Source organism: Sorex fumeus, unplaced genomic scaffold, assembly GCF_029834395.1.
Source record: "Sorex fumeus unplaced genomic scaffold, SorFum_2.1 ptg000126l, whole genome shotgun sequence".
NCBI lineage: Eukaryota > Metazoa > Chordata > Mammalia > Eulipotyphla > Soricidae > Sorex > Sorex fumeus.
This window is the reverse complement of record NW_026606183.1, coordinates 4,994,008-5,020,136: the sequence shown is the minus strand read 5'-3', so window position 1 is coordinate 5,020,136 and position 26,129 is coordinate 4,994,008. Positions and strand designations below refer to the sequence as shown.

General features: G+C 40.6%; 1 protein-coding gene across 2 annotated transcripts in view; it reads left to right on the top strand.

Moving 5' to 3' along the window:
• LOC130044980 (S-adenosyl-L-methionine-dependent tRNA 4-demethylwyosine synthase TYW1-like) overlaps window positions 1-26,129 on the top strand; it is a 238,123-nt gene that overhangs the window by 35,864 nt on the left and 176,130 nt on the right. For both annotated transcript variants that reach the window (XM_056137665.1, XM_056137666.1), the window contains 2 exons: window positions 6,555-6,672; window positions 11,544-11,596. In XM_056137665.1, coding sequence (XP_055993640.1) covers window positions 6,555-6,672; window positions 11,544-11,596 — 171 coding nt within the window. The remainder of the gene's footprint in view (window positions 1-6,554; window positions 6,673-11,543; window positions 11,597-26,129) is intronic.

Here is a 26,129-nt window from a genome sequence, read left to right as displayed (position 1 = left end):
GTGTATTGGTAAATATTAACTATTGGTATATGAGAAGATCTCTTCTAACGAGGTGGTGTGATCTGGCTGTAATGGTTTTCCTACAAGGGAAATGGAAGAGATTTTAGTTTATTTCCATTTCTCTTAGGTTGAGATTTATAAAAATAAAGTGACTCCTTCCCTCCTTCTCTCCCTCCATCCCTCATTCCTCCCTTCCTCATTCCTCCCTCCTTTGTTCCTCCCTCCATTTCTTCCTTTCTTATTTCTCTGCAGTAAATAAATGTTGCTAAATACTCCCCATTGCATCTTTTGTATAAGCAGGCAGTGATATTAGTATCATTACTTTTGGAAATAAATGGTAAATGCTTGGCAGTTACTCACCCGAGAAATATTTCAACTTCCCAGCTATTTAAATTATGAAAGTGTCTCAGTGTGTTTAGTCCTGATTATAAAGTTGCATAGTACTGCAGTAGAATAACATGAAGCAAGTTTTTCTTTCATATTTTTTTCAAGATTTAGAGTTTAATTCATTCAAAAACAGAAGGTCATATTTCTTTAATCTGAAGACATTGCCTGTAAGCCAGCCTGACTCACCCTTACGCTGAGTAGCCAGGAACACTTAATAGTTCTGGAATTATTTCTTGCAGTTGTTTTGTCCAAAATAGAACCACAGGGTCAGAGAAAAACCGCTTAAAAGCTGCTTATACCTGGTCAAACTGCTTTTCAGAAAGCTTAGAAAGCATCCTTAAAACTTAATACCCCAAAGTCATTGAGTGCTTTTGGAAATTGGTCACTTTAAAATTTAATTTTGACAGAAGAATAGTATTTATTAAGGAAACAGGAACCTGAGGAAATGGGGTTAAGTTGTGGTAGGAGTTTTAGTTTCATCTGAAAAAGTTTTTAATATTGAAAGTTGCCAGATCTACATGACTGAAACAGATGAGACCAGCAGGAAATAGCCGTCTGGTAGTTGGGTTTTTTGGTCATTATTTCATCCCCCTGTACTCAGTGCCATCCTCTGTTGGGATGACTCTTGGCCTCCACGGGCGGACTAGAAAATGATCTTTTTTTTTTTTTGCTTTTTGGGTCACACCCGGCGATGCTCAGGGGTTACTCCTGGCTCTGCACTCAGGAATCACTCCTGACGGTGCTCAGGGACCATATGGGATGCTGGGAATCAAACTTGGGTCGGTCATGTGCAAGGCAAATGCCTTCCCCGCTGTGCTACTGCTCCAGCCCCAAAAATGACCTCTTGAGAGGCCAGCACTGTTGGCTTCAGTTTTGTCCATGAAGAAGGCAAGAGAAGCACTGGATAATAAACAGGGATTGACAAAACAAGTTTCATTGAATAGAAAGGCCCTTTTTTTCACCCTGAAGAGACGTGTGTTATTTTTCATTTCATTTCATCATCCTGTTATTCGTCGATTGCCTCGAGCAGGCCCCAGTAACGTCTCTTTCATCCTAGCCCTGAGATTATATTCAAGGCTCTTTAGGAGAATGAGACCCATCATTGTTACTGGTATTTGGCATATTTGGTACGCCACGGGGAGTTTGCCAGACTCTGCCCTGTGGGCAGGCTACATTCGATAGCCTGCAAGTTTGTCCAAAGTAGTAATGAGACAATAAGATGTCATAAAAAAAGGTTCTGATAAGATGTCGCGTGGCCGCATTTGCGGCTGCGCGGTTCCGGGATCTGGATTTTATAGTCTCTGAGTCTTGGCCGCTGATGGGATTACACGGCGCCAGGGGGCCAGGTGGTGGGTGTGACCCCCGCCTACTGGAATTTGGAGGATCTGGGTGGAAGATGCTCGACTCCAATAAAATCCAGATCCCGGACGAGAACAGTGCAGTCTTCTGCCCCCGCGCCTGGGTGTTCCTTCCCGGAGCCCCTTGGAGGGGAGCGGGTTGAGCTTTCCTCCCCGCCCCGACCAGGGCTCCGGCAGCCGAAGACCTCCAGGACCAGCCACCACCATGCTGAGACCACTCTCCGCACACATGAAGGTACTGGCAGAGGGACAAAGCCACGTGGGTTCTGGGGCCGAGACCTCCAAGCCTACTCGAATTGGAGTCGAGCATCTTCCACGTGTGTTTTGGTAATGAAAAACTTTGTTGTAAATACCTGTTTGGCAGTTATTCATTGTACCTCAAAAATCTTTAACAGGGGCTGGAGTGATAGTATAGCAGGTAGGTGCTTGCCTCGCAAGTGGCTGATGCATGTTTGTTCCCTGGCACCCTCTGTTACCTCCCAGTCCCTACCAGAAGTGGTCCCTAGTGCAGAGCCAGTAGTAAGCCCTGAGCACCACCAGGTGTCGCCCAAAACCACCGCCACCACCACCACCACCACCACCACCACCACAAAACCACACAACAACCACCACACAACCCAAACCGAAAAACAACCTCAAAACCAAAATACTAACAAATGACTCCTTTGCCTTGTGTTTATCCTACACAAAATTGAGGTGGTACCATGGTTTCTGGGATGTTGGTGTCAAAATGAACTAGGTAATTTTGTATAATTTATTAAAAGAAGACTAGCATTACTCCTTGCTCCCATCATTACAAGGTTTGTCCATTCCGATTTGTGTTTGTGTAGAACTTTTCACGTAGACTCCTTTTTATAAGTACCTGGAGAGTTAATTTGGAATCAACTTTTCTTTTTGCCTGTTGTTGGGGCAGGCACAGGAGAGAAGGTGACTTTTGCCTAACCCAGGAGCAGGGCCTTGGCAATTGGGGGCTCTTCTCCCTGCTTCTCTGAAACTGTTTTGGTTTTGGCCCATCCTGAACCTGGGAGCTCCTCCCAGTGTTCTTTGGCCAGGCCAGCTGTAAGAGCATCGCGGGCGCATCGTTCTTAGCCTGCAGTGCTGGGGATTCCCTGCACTATCCTGGCTGGTCAGGACCCCCTGTCAGAGATACCTGGAAACCCTGTGATGTCCAGGATTAAACACCCCCTCCCTCCCCCTCCGCCCCCCCCCCCCCCATCAGAAACATGTAAGGCTGAGCCTTAACCACTCCCTCTCTTGTAATGTTTATTCTATTTGTTTTCCTGGCATATAGCCTTAAAATATTAATTTGGAGTTAAGATTGTCTGAACAGTCTCAGGGCTTCTGTAAATTTTACATTTTTTGTGGGCATGTATGATATAATATATATATAATATATAATATATAATATATATATCTATATATATCTATATTTGGTTTTACGGCCACACCTAGCTGTGTTCTGGGCTTATTCCTGGTGCACTCCTGGCGGGGCTGGTGGTGGTGCCAGCCTGCCGTACTGGCTCAGGCCCCAGAAGTATGGGAAATCAAACTCATCTTCTGGATGCCCTCAATGATCCTGGTGGGTTAAGTTGCCTTGCTCATGAAAGTCGCTAGCTAATAATCTTGAATGGGCTTCTTGCCCTCTGCTTTTGAGAACTGGTCTCAGATAGCACCTTACAAGATCCTGTCGTTGCACCTTTAAATGCCCAGAATCAGCAGCTTGGAGTGGTTGCTCCTGTCTCTCAAGGCACAAATGAGAGGCTTTAAGCATCAAGGGTAGGAATTTGGGGGGGGGGGGGGGGCGGGGAGTGTAGAGGCTGGCTGCAGGGAGACGATTTAGCTTAGCTATTAACGGTTGTGTTTTAAGAGCTGAATCTCTAGGCAAAATTGCGGATTGAAAGAATCCACACGTTAGGAATTAAAACTCAATTTTAAGAACAGGGAGGGTCTCATTAATTTCCATTTAGGCTGTATAGCAGCCATAATAATCAAAACATATTTTAGGGCCTTTGTGATAGTTATTATTATATTCTGGGCCTAAGTGAACAGTATCTGCACCTCTGAGATTAAAATTAGAATTTGAATGGTGCTTCATGCTTCCCCTGGGGAATGCCCTGAGCTATTGCATTTCTTTGCAGGAATGAAGTTGCTGCTGCTATGGAAGATAGGACTTGAAAAGACAAACTGCCTTAGAAGGATGAATGATAAATGTTTGTCCCAGTGCTCAAGACCTTTATCAGAATCTGCTCTCTTTTCATGTAAAATTTTATATTCTAGTGATTGAATCTGGAGACTCGCTCACTAGACTGTGCTTTTCAATAACTTCTCCCGTGTTGGGGCGTGGATAGCATGCAGGGGCCTTTCTTTCAGAGTGTAGCACTGCAGCACTCGTAGCACTGGCCTTCCGTTGTTCATCTATTTGCTCGAGTGGGCCCAGTAACGTCTCCATCATGAGACTTGTTGTCACTGTGTTTGGCATATCCAATACTTCACGGGCAATTTGCCAGGCTTTGCCGTGCAGGTGAGATACTCCCGGTATTTATTTCAGAAGGGTCACCAGTTGTGTTTTCTGAAACCACAGGAGGAGCTTGGAGCCCTGAGCACTGAGCTCAGAGGCCAGAATCAAGGATTGGGTCCATTTTTGGATTTCTGTGGCTTTTGGGGGTAGGCAAATAAGGTGCTTTATAGTAAATAGGCCTGCTTCTTCATCAAGTTTTGCATGATTATTAGGGAATTATTGTCACTCGCTGTGGAATTAGTTCAGAGACATTTAAATGCACTCAGAGTCAAGATTTGCTTCATTATACAATTTCCTTTCACGCTTGCATCTTTGCTTTTGGCTGAAATTGTCTTAAAGTCAAAATGTTATCTTGAACTATTTTGGTGAAATAATAACAGGAGCTGTTTAATTTTAGTAAAATGGCATTAAACCAACTTCTTTTATAATAGATATGAACCAGTAATTGATGTTTGTTTATAAATTTTATCAATTCCATCTGGAAGTATATAGTTGGAACTCTGTTAACAGAAGCAAAATTGTTTATTAACTTTGTATTTTGATTATATTTAGTAATGCTGATTTTTAGGATAAATAGAACCTACTGTGGGTTTGCATTTCTCATTTTGCACATTTAAGTCTCTGCAGTGTTTTTTTTTTTTTCACTGACTTTCTATTTCAGAGCAAGTTTCTGAGTAACAGAATGTAAGGAAGGTAACTTCAAATTTCATTGGTTTACGTTTTATCTTCTTTTTTTTGATTCACTCTGTCACTGTCACTGTCTTCCTGTTGCTTATCTATTTGCTTGAGTGGGCACCAGTAACGTCTAACAGCAAGTTGTGAGACCCATTGTGAATGTTTTGGCATATCAGATATGTCACAGGTAGCTTTCCAGGCTTTGCCATGCGTGCGAGATACTCTTGGTAGCTTGCCAGGCTATCCTAGAGGGGCGGAGGAATCGAACTCGGATCGGCTGCATGCAAGGCAGACGCCTACCCGCTGTGCTGTCGTTCCAGCCCATTCACTCTGTAGTTTTCTAAAAATCACCGAGAACAGTGATTTTTCAACCACCATTGCAAGGTGCTTGTGGTCCACAGGTGTAGTAAAGTTGAAAATTACTGGCTTGCCATCCATTCTAAGAACTGACTTGTGGGCTTGGATGCAGGATGGATCCTAGTCCTCAGGTGTGAAAAGGTTGAAGGATGCTGGTATAGAGGACTAACATAATAATAAAGTGAACTCTGATGAGTCGCAGAAGTTGACTGATAGAGGGAATTCCTATGACCTGATGCTCAGCTTCATATGTGGACCATCCTCCCTTCTGTATTGGTTTGGCATAGACCTCAGCTTCCATGAGGGATTGGCATTTTCAGGTGAAAAGTGTATTATTGGGAATCCTCTTGCCTTTTGCTGTTGCTGGATATCATGAATAGACAGGCACCAAGGGCAGTCTGGGGCTTGCAACCACTTTGAGTTATTTTGAATGTCTATACCTCTGAGATCTGTGAGTATCTTCTAAAATGTAACAGAATTTGTGTGTTGTCTTGAAGTTAATTAGCATCCTGCTTTCTTCCCAGAAAATTTTAAGATAAGTTTTTAAAATAAGTAAATGCTGTGGTATTTATAAAGAGAGAAAGAAATTAATGGAAAGGGTAAATGACATGACCCACAGAGTATATGACACGAGCGTGTTGCAAGGTCGCTGGCAATGATCAAAGGTGTGTTCTAGAATTTTCTTGTGGCCAAAATAAAAAAGAAACAGTCTGTTTTATGTTGTCCATAAGACTTCTGTCTCTCACTGAAGAACGTTTTTTATGGTGACAGGTGGAGGTGGTGTCATAACCCTGATGGCTGATAGGACATGGCACTTTGGCTTACAGATGTAATGCTCAGCAGTTGGTGTAGTTTATTCAGCTCCAACATATATATTAGGCACTGTGCCTTGTGGCTTTATTTCATTTAATCTTTAGCATATCCACGCTCTTAGATGTTATTAACTCCGTTTTTCATATGAAGTCATTGAAATTCAAAGAAGAAATTTGCTGAAGTTAGATTGTTAGAGATACTTGTGTCTAGATAAGTGAATTGTTGATTTACGTTTTATATGGTGTACATTTTAGTATCTAATTACTATGGGGAGGTGGGAGTTCGAAAGACCCTAGAATATCTTTAGAGCATCGTCTCACTGGAAATGTGATCACATTGGACTGTACAAGATCGCGGGCCATGGTTTGCACTACGTGTTCATGATTGTTTTGCTATTTCATTGCCCCTCACCAGTTCTGCATTTCATTCTGTTTATTTTTATATAGAAAGAAAAGGAACAGCAAGAAGAGAAAGCCCTTTTGCTCAGGAACTCACTAAAGAATGAAGCCAGTGAGCGACGAGCTATGATAACTCCTGCTCTCCGAGAAGCTCTTACGAAACAAGGTGAACATTCTCAGGAGTTGTTGCGCTAAGCAGTTGGGTTGAACACCTGGAAGAGGAAGTTGAAACCGGGGGAAGGATTTTGTAGCCTTTCGCTAAGTGATGGTGGCATCAGGGGCGGCTAAGGGTCTCCTTGTATGTATGAGCTTATGTTTCTGTTGTCTGCTTGGCCAGTGGATTCCCTCCTTTCTTAATCTACTGGGTTGATGTGCAGGTAGAAAATGTTGCCACTGACTTCTCTACAAATCACCCTCCATTAAGGGGAAGTGACCAAACCTAGAAAAGACTTGTATGATATTAGACTAATTAGTTTGAAGTGTTTCACATAAAAGCAGATCTGGATATGGTCCTGTTTCACTAAGAGGAATGAACACATAACTGTATAGGGTTTTTCTTTCTTTCTTTTTTTTTTTTTTTCGAGGGGAGTAGCTGTGCTCTGGGCTTATTCTTGGCTCTATGCTCAGAGATCACTCGTGGGGGACCATATGGGATACCATCTCTGGAAACCATGGGCAAGGCACATACCTTACATGCTGCACTATCTCACCTCAGTAGTTAGACACCTCACTATTGAGGCAAAGCCTATGCATCTAGAAGCTTCTTATCTCACCATCAGGAACAGATACAGTTCTCCACTGTTTTTGATACAGGTGTGTCTGAACTGTTCAGATGATGATTTTTCTTCTTCTTGGGTACTTTCTCTGCCATACACAGTAGGGCTCAGGCAAATACTAGAGAGGAATCCTTCAGTCTCTGTAGTTTTTACTCCTCTGGAACTTAGCCCTGCAAACTCTCACCATATAGGTTCTCAGATTTTTCACTCCATTTTCTCAACTCAGGGAGGACATTGCTTTTACTTGGGTTTGCTCTCCCTTCTGTGATGCTGAAAGCTTTCAAATAAGTAAATTGGGTGAAAATTAAGACTCACCTTATTTGTTACTTGTCTCTACTGCCCTTTGTTGCTTTCTGATGAGAAACTTGGTACAGATCTCTGCATAGAGCCCTATGCAGTTTCCATAACTACTTCAGTGTCTGATTTTGTAGAACTCTATATCTTGGCATATATATGTATGTAGACGTATAGACACATATATAGAGAGAATATATAGCATATAAAGAACTAAGGTCACAATTAAGTGGATCATGAAGATGTGGTATATATAATGGAATACTGTGCAGCTATAAAAAATGATGAAATCATGCAATTTGCTGCAACAAGGATGGAACTGGAAGACACTTTGTTAAATGAAGTAGGCTAGAAGAAGGACACACACAAGATACCATTTACATGTGGTATTTAGAGTAACTGGATGAAGAAATGCAGTGGTTTAAAGGGGGGATGCCTGGATCACCCTTGGTCTCAGAGGATAGGGAGGGGAAGGAAAGAGGAGGAAGGGAAGGGGAGAAGAGGAAAAGCAGTGGGGACAGGAGTTAAGGGGATTCAGGTCCATGGCTGGTGTAAAGAAATAACAGAGCTAAATATCCCAAAGCACACAGTCAACAATACCGAAATCACAAGACCCAGACTTTATTTATTTATTTTTTTAATGCAGGAGTACTGCTATTTTTTCAGCCATTGATTAAGCCGTTTGAATTGGGCAAGAACTCCACATTACTTTTTTTTTTTTAATGGAATTACCGTGAGATAGAGTTACAAAGCTTTCATGTTCGAGATTCAGTTGTACAATGATCGAACACCCATCCCTCCACTATGCACACTTTCCACCACCAGTGTCCCCAGAATATCCCTCAACCCGCTCCCGCCATCCCAGTTCTCACCCTGCCTCCATGGCAGGCAATTTCCCCAATACTCTCTATCTACTTTTGAAGACTCAGACTTTAATAATCAGATAGAAAAGATTCCTGTCAAGAAGACAGGCCACGGCTGGGGTGGCGGGATGGGAGTGTTGGCGAGGCAACCTGGGAAGACTAGGGGAGGAAAGTTGACACTGGTGGTGGGATTGGTGACGGAACTTGGTATGTCAAAAAACCAACCGTGAATAACTTTGTAACTCATGGTGCGTTAATAAAATTTGAAAAAATAAAAAAGAGAACTAAGGTAACTTATTTTTATGCTAGTGATAGATACAACATGTAATTGAGGAAAACAGAAGAAGAATTAGAATTTTCTCTTGGAAACTTTTTTTGAAAAATAGTTTTACTTAAGCACCATGATGTACAGTAGTGTTACTATTAATATTGTAGAAATACAGTGTTACCAGAGTGCAGCGTTTCTTTTTTTTTTAAATTTTAAAAAAATTTTTGGGTCACACCCATCGATGCACAGTTACTCCTGGCTTTGCACTCAGGAATTACTCCTGGCAGTGCACAGGGGACCATATGGGATGCTGGGACTCGAACCTGGGTCGGCCGCGTGCAAGGCAAATGCCCTACCCACTGTACTATCTCCCCAGCCCCAAATGCCAGCATTTCTCCACTACTGTATCTGGTCCCTTTTTATCCTATTTCCCTTGCCCCTCCTCCAAAATCCTTTCAGTAAACCCTTCTGTAAGTAGACTCCCAGAGTTGGTTTTTGTAATTATTGTTTATTTCCTTACATGTCTCTTTGTATGCCACATATGAATGGGACCATTTTGTTATTTGTTCTGCTCCCTCTGACATTTTCAGTTCCATCCAAATTGTAGCAAAAGGCAAGACAGTTTATTTTTTTATTTTAACTGAGCTGCATTCTATTGTATATATAAACTTTAGTTTATCCATTTTTCTTGCTGATGGGCATTTGAGCTGTTTCCAGGTCTTGACTCTTGTGAATGGTGGTGTAATGAACATAGGAGTGCAAATATCTTTTCGAACTAATGTTTTCCTGCTCTTAGAGTAGATGCTGAGTCATATGGAACTCTATTTTCGCTTTTTGAGATGTCTCTTCAGTTTCCGTAGAGGCTGAACCAGAGACTACATCCCCACCAGCATTGGTTATTTCAGGTTTTTTTGATGTGTCTCATTCCCACTGGTGTGTCTCTTTTTGTCATTTTGGATTGCGTTTCCGTGATAGACTAGTGAAGAAACACTTTTTCTTGCTTATTTGCCATCTGTGTATCTTCTTGGAGGAAGTAGTTCTTCATCTCTTTTCCCTACTTCTTGATGGGAATATTGTTTACTTTTTGTTGTTAAGTTTTATGAGTGCTATATATATCTTCGATATTATATTTTAGTCATTTCTTTTCTTTCTTTTTTCTTTTTTTTTTTGGGTCATACCTGGTGATGCACAGGGGTTACTGCTTTCTCATGCACCCAGGAATTACTGCTGGCAGTGCTCGGGAGGCCATATGGGATGCTGGGAATTGAACCCGGGTCCTGTGTGCAAGGCAAACACCCTACCCGCTGTATTATCGCTCCAGCCCCAAGTCATTTCTTTTGCAGTGCAGAAACTTCAGTTTGATAGTTTTGTTTGTTTATTGTTGCTTCTGTTTTCTTCACGAATGGCATTGATTTATTGAGTATACCTTCAGAGGAAGTTAATATGTAATTCTCCTAGGTTTTCCTTGATATATTTTAGGAATTTGGGTTGTAATATCAAGGTCTTTAATTCTTCTTGAGTATACTTGTGTATGGTTTGAGATAGGGGTCCAGATTAGTATTTTGTGTGAGACTCACCAGTTTTCCCAACTGTGTTTGTTGAAGAGTCTTTCCTTGCTCCACTCCATGCACGTAGCTCTGTTTTCATAAACTGCCTCCACGTGTTTGAAGGTTTATCTCTGGGCTTTTAATATTATTCTGTTGACCTGAGAATCTGCCTTTATATCTGGGGATCTTTTAAAATGCCTGTTCTAGGACCAGAGAGATTAGCTCACCCACCAGTTGGGCACCGTTTCAATTTCAAGTAGATAAGCAGTGCTTTATTGATATCGAGATGTTGACATAAGTGTAGAAGAGGTTAAAAAACAGAGCCCTAATGTTACCACAAGAGACTTGTAATCCAAATTGACATTATTCCATTAATTGTTACACTGTGAATACCGGTTTAACCTGCTACTTGATCCACTTAGGCTGTCATCTGTACTGTTTCCTTATTTGTTTCATTTGACTGAAAGTCAAGAGCCTTTTTTGTGCGAAGGACTCTGGATAATTGCAGCTTATTACTTGAAGCCTCCTGAGGAACTTTATTACATTTCTTCTGAAATCAGAATGTTTTACTTGTTTCCTCAGTAATTTGTCAATAAAGGAAATGTGGTTACTTTGGTATTTCTCCCCCCCCCCCCCCCCCCCACCTTTTCATGTCTTATCTGGCTCAAGTCTTATATGTGATAGAGGAATGATGCTAAAAATTTACATTCATTTGTTTTTTTCCTAGGATTTGCTTTTTCCACGTTTGGGAGACTTTATTTTTCGGATGCATCCTTAGCCCTGTGCAATATTTATTTTAATCTATTAGTCCATTGCTTCATTTCCAGACTGATAATAGTTTTTCTGTCACTAGTTTGAAATCTAGTCGTTTGCTTTTGTTTTTGGCCCGGAATGTGGTTTATTTTATACATTTTTCTTGTGTTCTCGTAAAGCAGGTACATTCTGCAGTTGTATTTTGATCAGGTTTGTTTTGTTGCTCAGATGCTAGAGTTTTCCTGAATTTTGTCTGTGACATCTGTTAGACACAGAGAGAGGTTAAAAATTTTCCTGCAGTTTTGGAATAGCTTATTGTTTATTTGAGAATATGTTATTAGGTGCATAAACACTTAAAATTGTTTTGTCATTCTGGTGAATTAATTTTTAATGTTTTCAGCTACTGTTTTGTTGCCTGCCTTTATTTAAGCAACGAAAATGACTGCCTCAATTTTATATTCTCTGTTTATACATAAGAGACTGTATCAATTCAGTTTTGTTTTTCCTGTTTTTTTTTTTTTTTTTTTTTTATTCAGGTTATCAGTTGATTGGGAGCCATTCTGGGGTGAAGCTCTGCAGGTGGACAAAGGTACTTTTTTTTTCTGTTCAAATACTGTTGCTGTTTGGTGTAGTTTTTATATGGCTATTACATGCAGTTAATGAATTTTATCATTTGCAGGCATCATTTTTGTTTAATACATGAAATGATTTTGAATGAATTTGTCAAATTAATTTAGCAAATTTTGGTGACTGTAGAAGCCAGTTATCCACCACAAGCAAGAGACTAATTTTTTCCACTGTAGTAAATTCACTCCTGCCTTTTCTAGTCAATGCATGTCCCCCTACATCAGGTAACAAATATCAACACTGTGAAAGTTACAGTTGCTACATAATCTCACTATTGTAAGGTATTGTAAATCTTTTCTAGTAAGCGTAAAGAAGTAACACTGGGATCTGAATTTGTACTCTGCTGATGCTGTTATCTTTTTGTGTGCATGTCATATTGGCCATTCATATTTGTAAAGTATTTTGTTTTATTTTGAGGCTCTTTTACTTATTTATTTAATTTTTATCAGTGAAACATCATGAGGTACAGTTGTAGACTTACAAATTTTTGTGCTTGGGTTTCCGTTGTACAATGATCAAGTGCCCATCCCTCCACCAGTGCCCATTTTCCACCACCACCACGGGTCCCAGTATCCCTCCCACCCCCTATCCCTCCATCCCACCCTGCCTCTGTGGCAGGGCATTTCCTTTTGTTCTCTCTCGCCTTTTGGGTGTTGTGGTTTGCAAAAGAGGCATTGAGTGGCAATCATGTTTGGTCTATAGTCTACTTTCAGCGTGCTTCTTCCATCCTGAGAGGATCCACCCAACACCCTTTATTTAGTGCTCCCTTCTCTATCTGAGCTCTGAAAGGGACTTTTTAACCATTGAATTGCTTTTAAGTCATTGTAAGAAATAAGACTAGTAGATACGGGCCAGCTTATTTCTGGACTTCTGTCTCATTAATATATCTGACTATCTTTTCTACTGAGTTCATTGTTTTAGTTACTATAGGGTTGAGAAAGTCAGATCATGCAGCATAAATTCTATCTTGAGTTTTTGTTTTGTTTGAAAATTGTTTTCACTCTTCTAGGTTTTTCTGCATTTCCATCTAAACTTTAATATCAATCAGACTTTGAGTTTCTACTCTCTTTATTGTTTTCTTAGGTTCTGCATTTGGCAACTTTCAGCATCAGGCCAAAGATACCAGCTTAACTTTCTTATTTTCTTTTATTCTTTTTGCTCTGGCATTTGTGGTCTATGGCCCCGAGGTGAGATTGTCCTCTGAGATCTCAGCTGAAAGGCAGCCCCAGCTTTTGTTTAATAAGCAGACCCTCCCTCTGGAATCAGAAGGCTCATTGCCAACCACCTCCTTACCAGATTCTCTCATTTATGAAGCCACGATCTCCCCTTCCCCGTCATGCTTCCATTTCTGAGGAAATCCCAATCAAGACTCTCCCTCGCTTTTGCCTTATCCCTCTCTCTGTCTGTTGATCAGACCTGGTGGCCCTCTGCTCTCCTTTAGTTGTTCTATTCACTTCTTGGCCTCTTGAGAAAAATAAGTGCTAAGTTCTTCTAAAATTATTGACCACTCCATGTTGACACTTCATCACCTCCATAGAGCCCACAAAGAAGGCAGCATTAAAAAAAAAAAACAGCCTTAGAAAAGATGAAGCTATGAAATTTACATACAAGTGGTACTACATGGAAAGTATCATGTTAAGCGAAATGAGTCAGAAAGAGCGGGATAGACACAGAAAGATTGCATTCATCTGGGGAACATAAAGCAACAAAATGGGAGACTAACACCCAGGAGTGGCCGAGATTAGTACCAGGAATTTTGCTCCATAACTTGGAGGCCAGCCACACGTGCTAGGGGAAAAGGGAGCTCAGATAGAGAAGGGAGCACCAAATAAATGGTGTTGGAAGGATCCTCCCAGGGTGGGAGAAGCATGCTGAAAGGAGACTATAGACCAAACATGATTGCCACTCAATGCCTCTCTTACAAACCACAGGACCCAAAAGGAGAGAGAGACAACAAAAGGGAATGTGCTGCCACAGAGGCAGGGTGGGATGGGGGGATGGGGGGTGGGAGGGATACTGGGACCCCTGGTGGTGGAAAATGGGCACTGGTGGAGGGATGGGTGTTTGATCATTGTATAATTGAAACCCAAGCACAAAAATTTATAAGTCTATAACTGTACCTCATGGTGTTTCACTAATAAAAAAAATTAAATAATAAAAAAACAGTAAAATAAATGAAGGAATAAACTAATAAAAGGTTTCACCTGGTATAAAAATAAAAAAAACAGCTTTATGAGGTACAGTGTACATACCACATACCTCTTCTATTTGCAGCATCCTTTTAAATGGCATCTGGCATATTCACAGGGCTATGCAGCCATTATCACAATTCATTTTACAACATTTTTACTCCTTCCGAATAAGGACATCAGGTACCCATTAGTAGTCAATCTCTGTTCTCTCCCCTTTTCCCAGTCCTATACGGCCATTAATCTATTTACTATCTATATTGATTTGCCTGATTTGACATTTCATGTAAGTCAGATTGTGAAATATGTGGCCTTTCATTTCTGGCTTCTTTCTGATGCTTTCGAGGTTCATCCATTCTGTAGCACATCATCAGTTTTCCCCTCCCAATTGTGGCTAATAATGTTCCATGTGTTCCAAATCTTATTTGTTCAATTTGTTCATTTATCAGTTGAGGAGCATGTGCGTTGTTCTACTTTTTTGATATTATGAGTAATGTTGCTGTGAAAATTATTATCTACACAAGCTTTTCTATGGATATATATTATTTCCCTGGGTTATAATTGAGTGAAATTTCTGGGTCATGGTAAACTCCATGTTTAAGTCATTTGGGAACCACGAGACTAATAGACGGTTTCACATTCCTCTCTGCAGTAGATGAGGGTTTTTATTTCTCTCTAGCCTTGCTAGCGAATATGTTTTTGTTGTTTGTTTGTACCTATCCTAGTGAGTGGAAGTGACTCACGGAACTTTGATTTTCATTTCCCGTGATGTCCATCTTCTCGTGTGCTTCAGTGCATTTTCCTTGAAGTGTCTGCTCACATCTTCCGGTATTTACGTTTTGGATGATTTGCTATTTCATTTCTGAGCTGTGAGATTCCACTGTATGTTCTGAATACCATATCTTTATTGCACTTACCTTGGGGCTTTCTTGCCCTGCTCGGTGGCTGTGGTTGCCAGCAGCTTAGCTGCCTCAGGTCTGCGGTATCTTCAGTGGTGCAGTATCTGTCTTTTAGAGCCTTGTCCCTCCATCCTGGTTCATCCCTGGCAGGTCTCCCTGTAAAGAGCTCACGTATTGTGTTTTTTGGTTAGCTGAAAGCAGGGTTTCTTGTTTGTTTTGGGGCCACACCCAGCAATGCTCAGGACTTACCCCTTATCATACCTCAGCAGAGAGATCACTCCTGACAGGCTTAGGGGACCAAATGGGGCGCCAGAGGTTGAATACAGGCTGACTGCAAATGTCCTATCTGCTGTACTACCGCTCCAGTCCATCCATGAAACCATGGTTTTAATTCACTCATGCTTTTTTTTTTTTTGCATTCTTTATTCTTGTTAAAAAATTCTGTTCATTGATTGAAACCCAGTTATGAACAACTTTGTAAGTGTGTATCTCATGGTGATTTAATTAAAAAAAATTCTGTTCAAGGTTCACACTGAGTAGTTAATATTCCTACTTTCTTACCCTTTGAGTATGACCCCTAACTCTTCTTGTATCAGTCTTTTCCTTTGCACCCACTTGTACCTGGCAGGAAACACTTGGTTTGTCTCTGTCTTTCTTCTTGAGTACTCCTGCCCCCATTGCATAACGCACAGCAGATGTTTGCTTGGTCTTCACCTGCCTCTGGCCCTCCAACTCTTTGACTCTTGATTGGTGCATTTAGACCACTGACACCGAGAGAGATTATTGTCACGGGGTTTTGTGCCATCTTTCTGTAGAGGTTTGTTGTCCTTGTGGGGTTTGTCTTGTCTTATGGTAGCCCCTTCAGTTCTTCCTTTAAGGTTGGTTGTGAGTCCATGAAATTTCTGAGCTGTTGTTTATCCAGGAAGTAGTGTATCCTTCCTTTGAGTCTGAGTGACAGTCTAGCTAGATAAAGTATTCTAGGTGAGGCATTCATTGCATTGAGTTTTTTCGCTATATGCCAAGACTGTCTTTGGACTTGGGTGGTTTCATCTGATAAATCTGCTGCAGATCTAAAGAATATGGCTTTGTATGTGATTTCCTTCTTTGATCTTGCTCCTTGCAGTAGTTGTGTCTTTATCTATGCTATTCGTTGTTTGGATTATATGTCTTGGAGTCTTTTTATCAGGTTCTCTTTTAGCTGGTACTCCTTGCTGGCCCTCCCAGATCAGGTGTTTTCTTGTTTTCTGGTTCTCAGTGTTTTCTGTTTCATTGTTTCAGTGCTTCCTGCTACCCAGACTTGTGATTTTTTGTTGTATCTGAGAAACTCTTCCTTTTCTCTCACTCCTGTTCCTTAGCACTTTATCCATCAGAGGCAGAAGTATTCTACCATAGGATACATCTAGGATCTTCCATCATTTAGCATAGTCTTTTGCATAGTCTTGTGCATAGCTGTTTTTATTTTTTATTTCTTTAAGTCCTACTGATAGTCTGTTCCTTTATTCCAGTGGTTTTCAGTAATGTCAGACTGGGTACCTTTTGCTCAAAAAAAAAAAAACCCAGTATTTTTATGATATCTCATCTGTTATTGCTAAATTAAATGTGTAGATTAACAAATACGACTGCATATCGTGATTTTAAACATTGGTTTCCTGGGGCCTAAGTGATAGAACAGTGGGTAGGGTCTTGTATGCAGCTGACCTGGATTTGATTCCTGGCATCCCATATGGTCCCCCGAGCACCTCCTGTAGTAATTCCTGAGTGCAGAGCCAGGAGTAACCCCTGAGCATTGCTGAGTGTGACCTAAAAAGGCAAAAAAAAAAATAAAAGAAAAAATGGTTTTCTATGCTAGCCATAATATTAATGAAGGTAAAAGGAAATACTTTATGAAAAAGTCTCTATTTCCATATGAGATGTTCAAAGACTTCTGTGCTAGCCATAATATTAATGAAGGTAAAAGGAAATACTTTATAAAAAAAGAGTCTCTATTTCCATATGAGATGTTCAAACACTTACCTTGGAAAACATAATGAAATAGCTATTTGGACCTACTTATAATGGATATGTTTAGATATAAGAGAATTGAGCAGATTAGAAGTTGTTCGGTAGAAAAGGTAATAGCAAGCTAGATGAATTTATGTATGGTATTAGAAAGAGGGAAATAGGCCTAGTTGAAGCAGGACTAACATCGCAGAAAATTAAACTATCTAAATGGAAAAATGAGAAAGCAGAGTGACCTTCAGAATGAGTGGAATCTCTGCTGAAGCAGAACAATTTCCTGTATTGTAACTTGTGAGGATTAGTGATGAATTATCACAGGAAATATACCTCCTGTCTTCAGATTCCACCTCTTGTTCAGGTCAGTGTTCTGTTTCTCATTTGTAGCAGAACTTTGGAGATCATATCCTTTATGCAGCGTTGGAAATCTAAAGAGGATGAATTGGAAACAAATGGTAAAAAGAGGGAGAAAGAGGGGTTGACCTCTGGGAAGTGTTCTAGTAAGATTGAAAAAGACAGTCAACTCCTAGGGAATCAGTTTCAAATAAGATTGCAAGGTAGATTTCTCCTAATCATACTATTAAAGTTAAGCATATTATTGAATGCCCAGATAGTTTCAAAAAATAACTTTCAGTAGTGAGAATACTGCATTTAATATGTCTGGCTAATTCAATACTTTGTTCTACATACACCAAAAGTATTTCAGTGGAGTTGACACAGAAACACAGATAGCAAGTATTTTATGTTACTTAAGTACTTGAACATGAGTTTTCAGGATGGTGACTAAACTAACAGTGTTTTATTTATATAACGAATATACATCCTTGGAAGAATGTAGTATACTGTAAAATTGTGCAGGAAGCACTGTATTTGTAAGATGAAGTTAGAATCTAGGTCTAAATTAGGTTTTTCACAAGTATAGCAGCTGGTGAGACATTCAGAAGGATGTGGGCTATGGGCCACTTTTTTGGCATGGAGTCACCTGCCCTGAATGTGGATATCCTGAGATGTAAAACCTCCGCTTCCCCTTACTATCTTCAACTGTTGTGATAATAAAAATATTTCCACAGTGTTAGATACCACAGGGCTAGTGGGCCCCGTGAGCATCCCTGCTACAGCGCATTTGCATTGCTACCTTGGAAGGACAGGTCACTCTAACTGTTCTTTTTCTTTTTCCCTGCGCCCAGGGTGTTCGCCACTCCATTGTTCTCTGGCATACAGTGCTCATCTCAGGATTCAATTCTCAGGGTCCTGTAGGGACTTGTCACTGCTTCTCGCTCTTCATATTATTTTGGGTGTGTAACAGGCGTCTCCAACCTGTCATGTCAGAAACTGATTTTCTCCCCTTCTAAATTTGTTCCCCTCAGTTTTCACTCCATTAGTTAATGACAACCTTGTCCTTTTATTTGCTCAGGCCCTAATCCTGGGAGTCATTTTTACTATTTTTTTCTCCAGTTTCCTTCTCTTCCTTCTCATTGCTTTATTATTTATTTATTTATTTTTAAGTCTGAGATTCTTCAAAGATATATTGAAACATTTTATGGAGTATTTTATAAACCTTACCCTTGAAGATAGTCTTTTTTAAAAAAAATTTTTTTTTATTAGTGAAACACCATGAGGTACAGTTATAGACTTATAAATTTTTGTGCTTGGGTTTCAGTTATACAATGATCAAGTACCCATCCCTCCACCAGTGCCCATCCTCCACCACCACGGGTCCCAGCATCCCTCCCACTCCCCATCCCTTCGTCCCACCCTGCCGCTGTGGCAGGGCATTCCCCCTTGTTCTCTCTCTCTCTTCTTTTGGGTACTGTGTTTTGCAAGAGAGGCATTGAGTGGCGATCATGTTTGGTCTATAGACTACTTTCAGCATGCTTTTCCCACCCTGGGAGGATCCTCACAACACCCTTTATTTGGTGCTCTCTTCTCTATCTGAGCTTCCTTTTCACCTAGCACGTGTGGCTGGCCTTCAAGTCATGGAGCAAAATTCCTGGTACTAATCTCAGCCATTCCTGGGTGTTAGTCTCCTGTTTTGTTGCTTTATGTTCCCCAGATGAATGCAATCTTTCTGTGTCTATCCCACTCTTTCTGACTCATTTCCCTTAACATGATACTTTCCATGTAGTACCACTTGTATGTAAATTTCATGACTTCATCTTTTCTAACAGCTACATAGTACTCCATTGTGTAAATGTACCAAAGTTTCTTTAACCAGTCATCTGTTCTCGGGCACAGATTCTGTGTTTTTTCAGATTCTGGCTATTGTAAAGAGTGCTGCAATCTTATTGCTTTATTTTTTAAACCTTTCCACGTGTATTCTAGGAGGAAATATTTTAAAAATATCGCTCGAGGGGCCAGGGAGGTAGTGTGGTGGGTTATGTGCTCAACCCCAGTTTGATACCAGACCACAGAATGTCCTCCTGAGGATCACCAGCTTCAGACCTAGTGAAAAGCACTTCCAGCTGGGCAGGATGCTTGGAGGTCCGTACCGCATTTCATTCTCTGTCCCTTGCATTAAACTCCTAGCCTCGATGACCACGCATCACTTTAAGTCGCCCTGGTTCCCTATAAATACTGATTTAGGTCCCCTCCCTTCAAGATAGCTACAATCCATCTACTTTGCCCACTAAATAATACCTCGGTCCTTGTCATTGTCATATGGTCCTGATGTCATTTACTTCCCTGTTGTGCTTATCATCCCCCGCTGTTTGCTCCCCACACAGGGACCAGGTCATGCCAGGTCATGCCACTCTTGCTCAGAAACTCCAGGGATTCCCATCTCACTCAGAATGAAAGCTGCAGTCTTTACGGTGAACTCCCGGGCCTTTGTCACCTGTTCTAAATGCTCCAGTCCAATTGTGCTAGATTTTGGCTGTTCCCTTGGTGTACCAGCTCACCCAAGCTTTCTGCTCTGTGTCTGCCTGGAGACACGACTCTCTCATGTACCTCCTTAAACTGCTCTTCCTCTCCCTTTGGCTGATTTCACTCAACATGATACTCTCTGAATCCATCCACATTGCAGCGAATTGCCTGACTTCATCATCATTTCTTAAGGCTTCATTATTGCATTGTGTTTGTGTACAGTTTCTTTATCCAGTTGTTTGTTTGTGGGCATTTGGGTTGTTTCCATATTTTGGCTATTGCATATAGCCAATATACAATAAACCTAGGAGTGCAGGTGTCTTTTCTGCATTGTGCTTTTTGGGCCCTTGGGATATATTCTCAGGAGTACAATTGATGGGTCCTATGGAAGCTCAATTCCTAGTTTTTTTTTTGAGCAATATCTATATTGTCTTCCAAAAAGACTGGACCAGTTAACATTCCCACCAGAAGTGAATGGGAGTTCCTTTCCTTCACATCCTCACCAACACTGGTTATTGTTCTTTTTGATGAGTGCCAGTCTCTGTAGTGTGAGGTGATATCTCATTGTTTTGATTTACATTTCCCTGATGATTAGTGACACAGAGCATTTTTTTTTTTCATATGCTTTTTGGCCTTTTGTATTTCTTCTTTGAAGAAGTTTCTTTTCAATCTTTTCTCCTCAATTTTTGACAGGGTTGATTTTTCTTTTTCTCTTGTAGAGTTCTGCCAGTGTTTCATAAATCTTGGATATTAACCCTTTGTCAGATGAGTGGTGGGCAAATAATTTCTCCCTTTCCATGAGCTGTCTTTGCATTCTGGTTATTATTTCCTTTGAGGTGCAGAAGCTTCTTAGTTCAGTGTAGTCCAATTTGTTTATCTTCACTTCTACTTGCTTCCTTAGTGGTGTTTCATCCTTATAGATGCCTCTATCATGGAGAGTTCAGCCTGTGTTTTCCTCTGTGTACCTTGTGTATTCAGGACTGATAGCTAGATCTTTAACCCACTCGGTTAGACATTTGTCTTGACATTAGAAAAAGGTCCGAGTTCATATTTTTGCTTATGTCCAAACAGTTTTCCTATTACCACTTGTTGAAGAGCCTTTTCTTGCTCCATTTAATATTTTTTGCTTCTTTATCAAAGATTAGCTCACTATATATCTGGGATAACCCAGTTATCTTTGGGTTTTCTGTTCCATTCCATTGCTCTGAGGGTCTGTCCTTATCTCAGTACCATGCTGTTTTAATTACTACCACTTTATAGTTAGAAGTTTTTATAGTTTTTTTTTTTTTAGTTTTTATAGTTTGAAGCTGGGGAAAGTGATACTGCCCATCTTCTTTTCCTGAGGATTGTTCTAGCTGTTCAGGGGGTTTATTGTTCCATATAAATTTCAGGAGGGTTTGACTGATTTCTTTAAAAAATATCATGGGCACCTAGAAGAAATGGATAAATTCCTGGATTCCTATCATCTCCCAAAGCTGAATTAAGAAGATCTAGAGTACCTGAATAAACCTATTAACATCAAGGAAATTGAAACTGTAATCAAAAGTCTTCCCAAAAACAAAAGTTCAGGTCCAGATGGATTCACTAGCAAATTTTTCCAAACATTTAAAGAGGACCTACTGCTAGTCCTTCTCAAGCTTTTCCAGGAAATTGAAAAAACAGAAACTCTTCCAAACAGTTTCTATGAAGCCCATATCTCTCTAATACCGAAAGGAAACAAAGACACCACAAGAAAAGAAAACTACAAGCCTATATCCCCGATGAACACGGATGTGAAGATTCTCAACAAAATACTAGCAAATAGAATTCAACAACTCATCAAAAAGATCATATACCATGACCAAGTAGGATTCATCCTGGGGATGCAAGGATGGTTTAACATTCGGAAATCAATCAACATAATCCATCATATCAACAAAAGAAAAGATAAAAACCATATGGTCATATCAATAGATGCATAGAAAGCATTTGACAAGATCCAGCACCCGTTTATGATGAAAACCCTCGCCAAAATGGGGATAGAGGGGACTTTCCTCAATGTAGTTAAAGCCATCTACCACAAGCCTACAGCAAGCATCATCTTCAATGGGGAAAAACTGAGCTCCTTCCCTCTTAAATCAGGGACGAGACAAGGATGTCCACTCTCTCCACTGCTGTTCAGTATAGTACTGGAAGTACTTGCAATAGCGATTAGGCAAGAAAAAGATATTAAGGGCATCCAGGTAGGAAAGGAAGAAATCAAGCTCTCACTATTCGCAGATGATATGATACTATACTTAGAGAACCGTAAAACCTCTACCAAGAAACTCCTAGAAACAATAGACTTGTAAAGTAAAGTGGCAGGCTATAAAATCAATACTCAAAAGTCCATAGCTTTCCTATACGCAAATAGTGAAAGAGAAGAAAATGACATGAAGAAAACATTCCCGTTCACAGTTGTGCCCCAGAAAATCAAGTACCTAGGAATCACCTTAACAAGGAAGTAAAGGACCTGTACAAAGAAAACTACAAAACGCTACTTCAGGAAATAAAAGAGGATATGAGAACATGGAAAGATATCCCCTGCTCATGGGTCGGGAGAGTCTCTCATGGTGTTTCACTAATAAAAATTTAAGAAGAAAAAGAAATAAATAGAAAAAAAAGTGAAAAAAAATATCATGGGCATCCTTAGAGGGACTGTATTGAATTTGTACAATGCTTTGGGGATAGTATTCACTCCCTTTTTTTTGGGTGATACCAGCATCAGGAGTTAGTCCTGGCTCTGTGCTGAGGGATCACTCTTGGCAGTGTTTAGGGGCCCATATGTGGTGCAGGAGATCAAACTTGGGTTGGTTATGTGCGTGGCAGACATCCTACCCACTGTACTGTTGTTTCAGCCCCACTACTTAATGAATCTTTTTCATTCTTCTCCCTTCTCATATCCTCCTGTAGCCTATTGTTTTTATTTTTATTTCCGGTACCAATAATAGAGCTTGGAAGGTAGTAGTTGCATAGTAAAACATTTGTTCAGTGAGTGAATGAGTAGAATAAGTCTCTGATCCCATGAGATCCTACCTATTTATATGACCCAGGAAAGCAGAAACTACCTTGTGTATTTCAGCAAGAACAGACTCAGTAAATTAATTGAATGCTTACAGAGACATTGAAAAGTCTATAGCAGTGAAGGTCAGAGAGAATTGCTTTCTGTCTTGGAGAAAATGGGAAAAGGTGGGATTCAGGACACTGTTTTAAGTCACCTGGGCTGCAGCAGCATTAAAATGAACATTGCTTAGGAGCTCGCTCATAAACTGCTCTTATGTTTGCTGCATGCCCTTGCGTCTGCCAGCTGTGGCCAGAGAGAGAATAATAGTTTTCCCTTTTTGCTTTCTAAATTTTGCGTATCTGTTGGAGTTTAAATCACTGGTGGAGTCTAAATCATCAGAGCCCTTGAGATGAGAGAATCTAAGAAATATGGTGGTGGAGCTTCTGTCTCCAGCTCACAGGGCAGACTGAGAATGAATCAAGATTATTCACCGGAAGTGTCTGCACAGTCTGCCTCTTTGAATCCTCTGCCTCTAGATAGGTTTCCTTGTGTTTATGCTCTTAAGCAATAATATAAACAAAATATTAGCTTCCATCTGACCTGTTAAACTCACATAAGAAGGGATGTGTTCCCTTTCACTTAAGAAGAGACTGCCTGAGGTTAATTAGTCACAAGGCTAATCAGCACTAGTGCACCTTATGGAAAATAATTGGAGGAGCAGGGAATCCTTCATTTATATCAAAACAAGAAAGAAAAATCACCTTTGCACCTGATTTAGTCTTACAGGGTATTTTTCAGCTCTTTCCCCCACTAGTCAGGTCACATTTCCTTTGTGCTGTGTTCTGTGAGCTTCCTCACTGCAGTGGTTGGTTCCTTTCCAGGTGGATGTTCCAGTTTGGGCCAGTAGTGACCCCTCCTGCAGTCTTAAACTGTGCACGACAGCCCCTGGAGACGCCCTGGAGATGTCCTTGGTTCCTGTGAACTGTGGCATGTGTCTGTTGTTTTACCTACTGACCAGCTCACAATGGGCAGGTTCACAGTGTTGGCAAAGGCAGCTGGAGCTTCATGTTCATGATCCCCTGTCTCCCAAGTGCTTTGAGAGTGCTGTGGAATTGGGCTCTGGCCAATGCTGGACACACAGTGGACATATGTTACAACCAAGGAACTCCAAGATTGGGAACTCCCCAAAAGCCTACTCCTTAGGGAGCTGCATGACCTGCCTAGTCTTCCATTAGGCTGGAGGCATTATTTTTATTATACTGGCCAGCCAACAACCTGCCCTCTGCGCTGGTGGGAGACACTCTCTTCTTTGCAAGTTTGCTCTTAGCATCCTAAATAGCCTGGAATTACAGCTGCTCTACCTGGCACAGAGAATTGACTGCTAACGCAGCTTCTATGAAGACATAATTTTCTTTAGGGATATTGTGTATGAGATTCAGTGTTCAAGGATTGGAAGATAGTGATGTAAAAAGTGGTGCACTGTTAATAATGGAAAGTGGGACCACATTCATCACTTTAGCTACTTGTAGTGGTAGCAATGTTCTGTATTTTTGCTGTACAGTATTCTAATCATATACATAACACTCGATACTTGATACCAATCCACATGCCTGTCTAACCATGTAACTAATATAGCCACTCACCAATGTATGATATTGAACACTTGAAATACAACTAGTATGACTGTGGAATAGAGTTTTAGATTTTATTTGAATTTAAATAACCACGCATTGCTAGTCGCTACCACATTGGATAACCACTGGACCTTTGGCATTTCTTCATAACTCCATAAAGACTTGTTTCCGGTAATGAAAGCTTTTCCCCTCTTCCCTTCTCTTTACAGAGGTTGTTGCAATGCCATGGGTGGCAGAACACAAGGTTGGTTGTGGTGTTGGCACGTTTAGTTGTGGTCCTGCAGAGGTCACACTTCTTTAGCTATGGTGCTTGCACACACACCTGGGTGGTGTGCTTGCTGAGGATAGCTTCCTCTACTTGTGGTGCTCTCACTGGAGGATGAGGGGGTACGTCCTGGACACACACATCTTTGCAGTGCTCACCAGAGCTCACACCTTCAGTTATGGTGTTTGCACACATCTGGCTGTGGTGCAGGTGGACACTGAGGTTCAGACGAAGGATCGTAAAGTGTCACCGGTCGCAGAACTGTCAGATACAGCAGAGAGCCAGGATTGTGCTTAGTGCATTTGGGCATCCTGACACTTAACAACGAAGACACACTCACCCATCTCAGGGAGTTATTTAGTCCAAGAAGTTATTTTGATTGCTTAATGATTCCGAAGTTATTTGTTTCAGCATCCCTTTGAAAGAAATTACTAATCACTATGCAATGTTCTACATACACCACATTACCCCAATGGAATATATATTCCAATTCAACTTTTTTTTCTTGCTTTGTATATGTTTATAAAATATATATTTGCACTTAGTTTCATGAGTAACCTCGGCCCATATCACATACAGGGAAAAGTCACATGCGCCAGCTGCAGAATTAAGAGAGAAAATATGTTTGAAATGTGTTAAGCCTCTGAGTTTGGGGCAGTAACAAGTGGAAGCAGTAGGTTCTGAAACCAGACCATGATGGCTCCCGTATGGAAATTGTGGAAGAGGTCTTAGCTTGCTGCGGGTTTGGAGATGTCAGATATTTATGTCAGGGAAAACAGCTTAGTGAAGAATAACAAAGTTTGAACTGCATAATGCCCGGAGCCAAGGCTCGTGGTATAGATGTAGCTTTAGAGAATTTGACGAGAGTAGGAAGTAAGAAATGTTTTTCTCATTTGTCAAAGAGCATTTGCCTTCTCTTTGACAAAGGGCCTAGCAAGCATTTGTCAAGTGCTTTGTGAGTTTGTCTTTCTCATTTTCTAAGCCTTTAATTCATTTGGATGAAATTCTGGAGAGTAAGTTGTTTTTTTTTTCTCAACCAGAACATGATTTAATGGTACTAATGGAGGAGATATTGCTATTTCTTGGTTAATAATTTGTTTCCCTTTGCATTTATTAGAGCTATATGTGTTTTATGTGTATATGTAGGTATATGTAGGATATCAACAAGCATTATTTATTAATGGCATATGCAGCTGCTCATATTGCTTATATCGTTTGGACATATATGTATACGCACACGTAATTTGTATATGGCAGTCACAGTTATTTGCAAGTCATCCTTGGTGTGTTCCTTAAACTGGATATAAGTGACAAAGTTAATTTTATGGTATAGATGGTATAGTAAGAGATTAGCAACAAAAACAATCAGAGCAGCTGTAACCGTGTACTGTAATGAAAGTTATCTGGGCCTGGTCTTTCTCACTCACACCCAATACTTATTGTATGTTATATATTCACACAGTGGTTAAAGTGAGCTACCTACGCTGGACAGGGAAACTGGATCGTGATACATAGCCATTGTATGCATATACATATACATATACATGTAATTCCTGATACCTCACTTCTCATTGTGAATGTGGCGTGATTGTTGAAGAGTAGGAGTGGTAGCACTGTAGCACTGTCCTC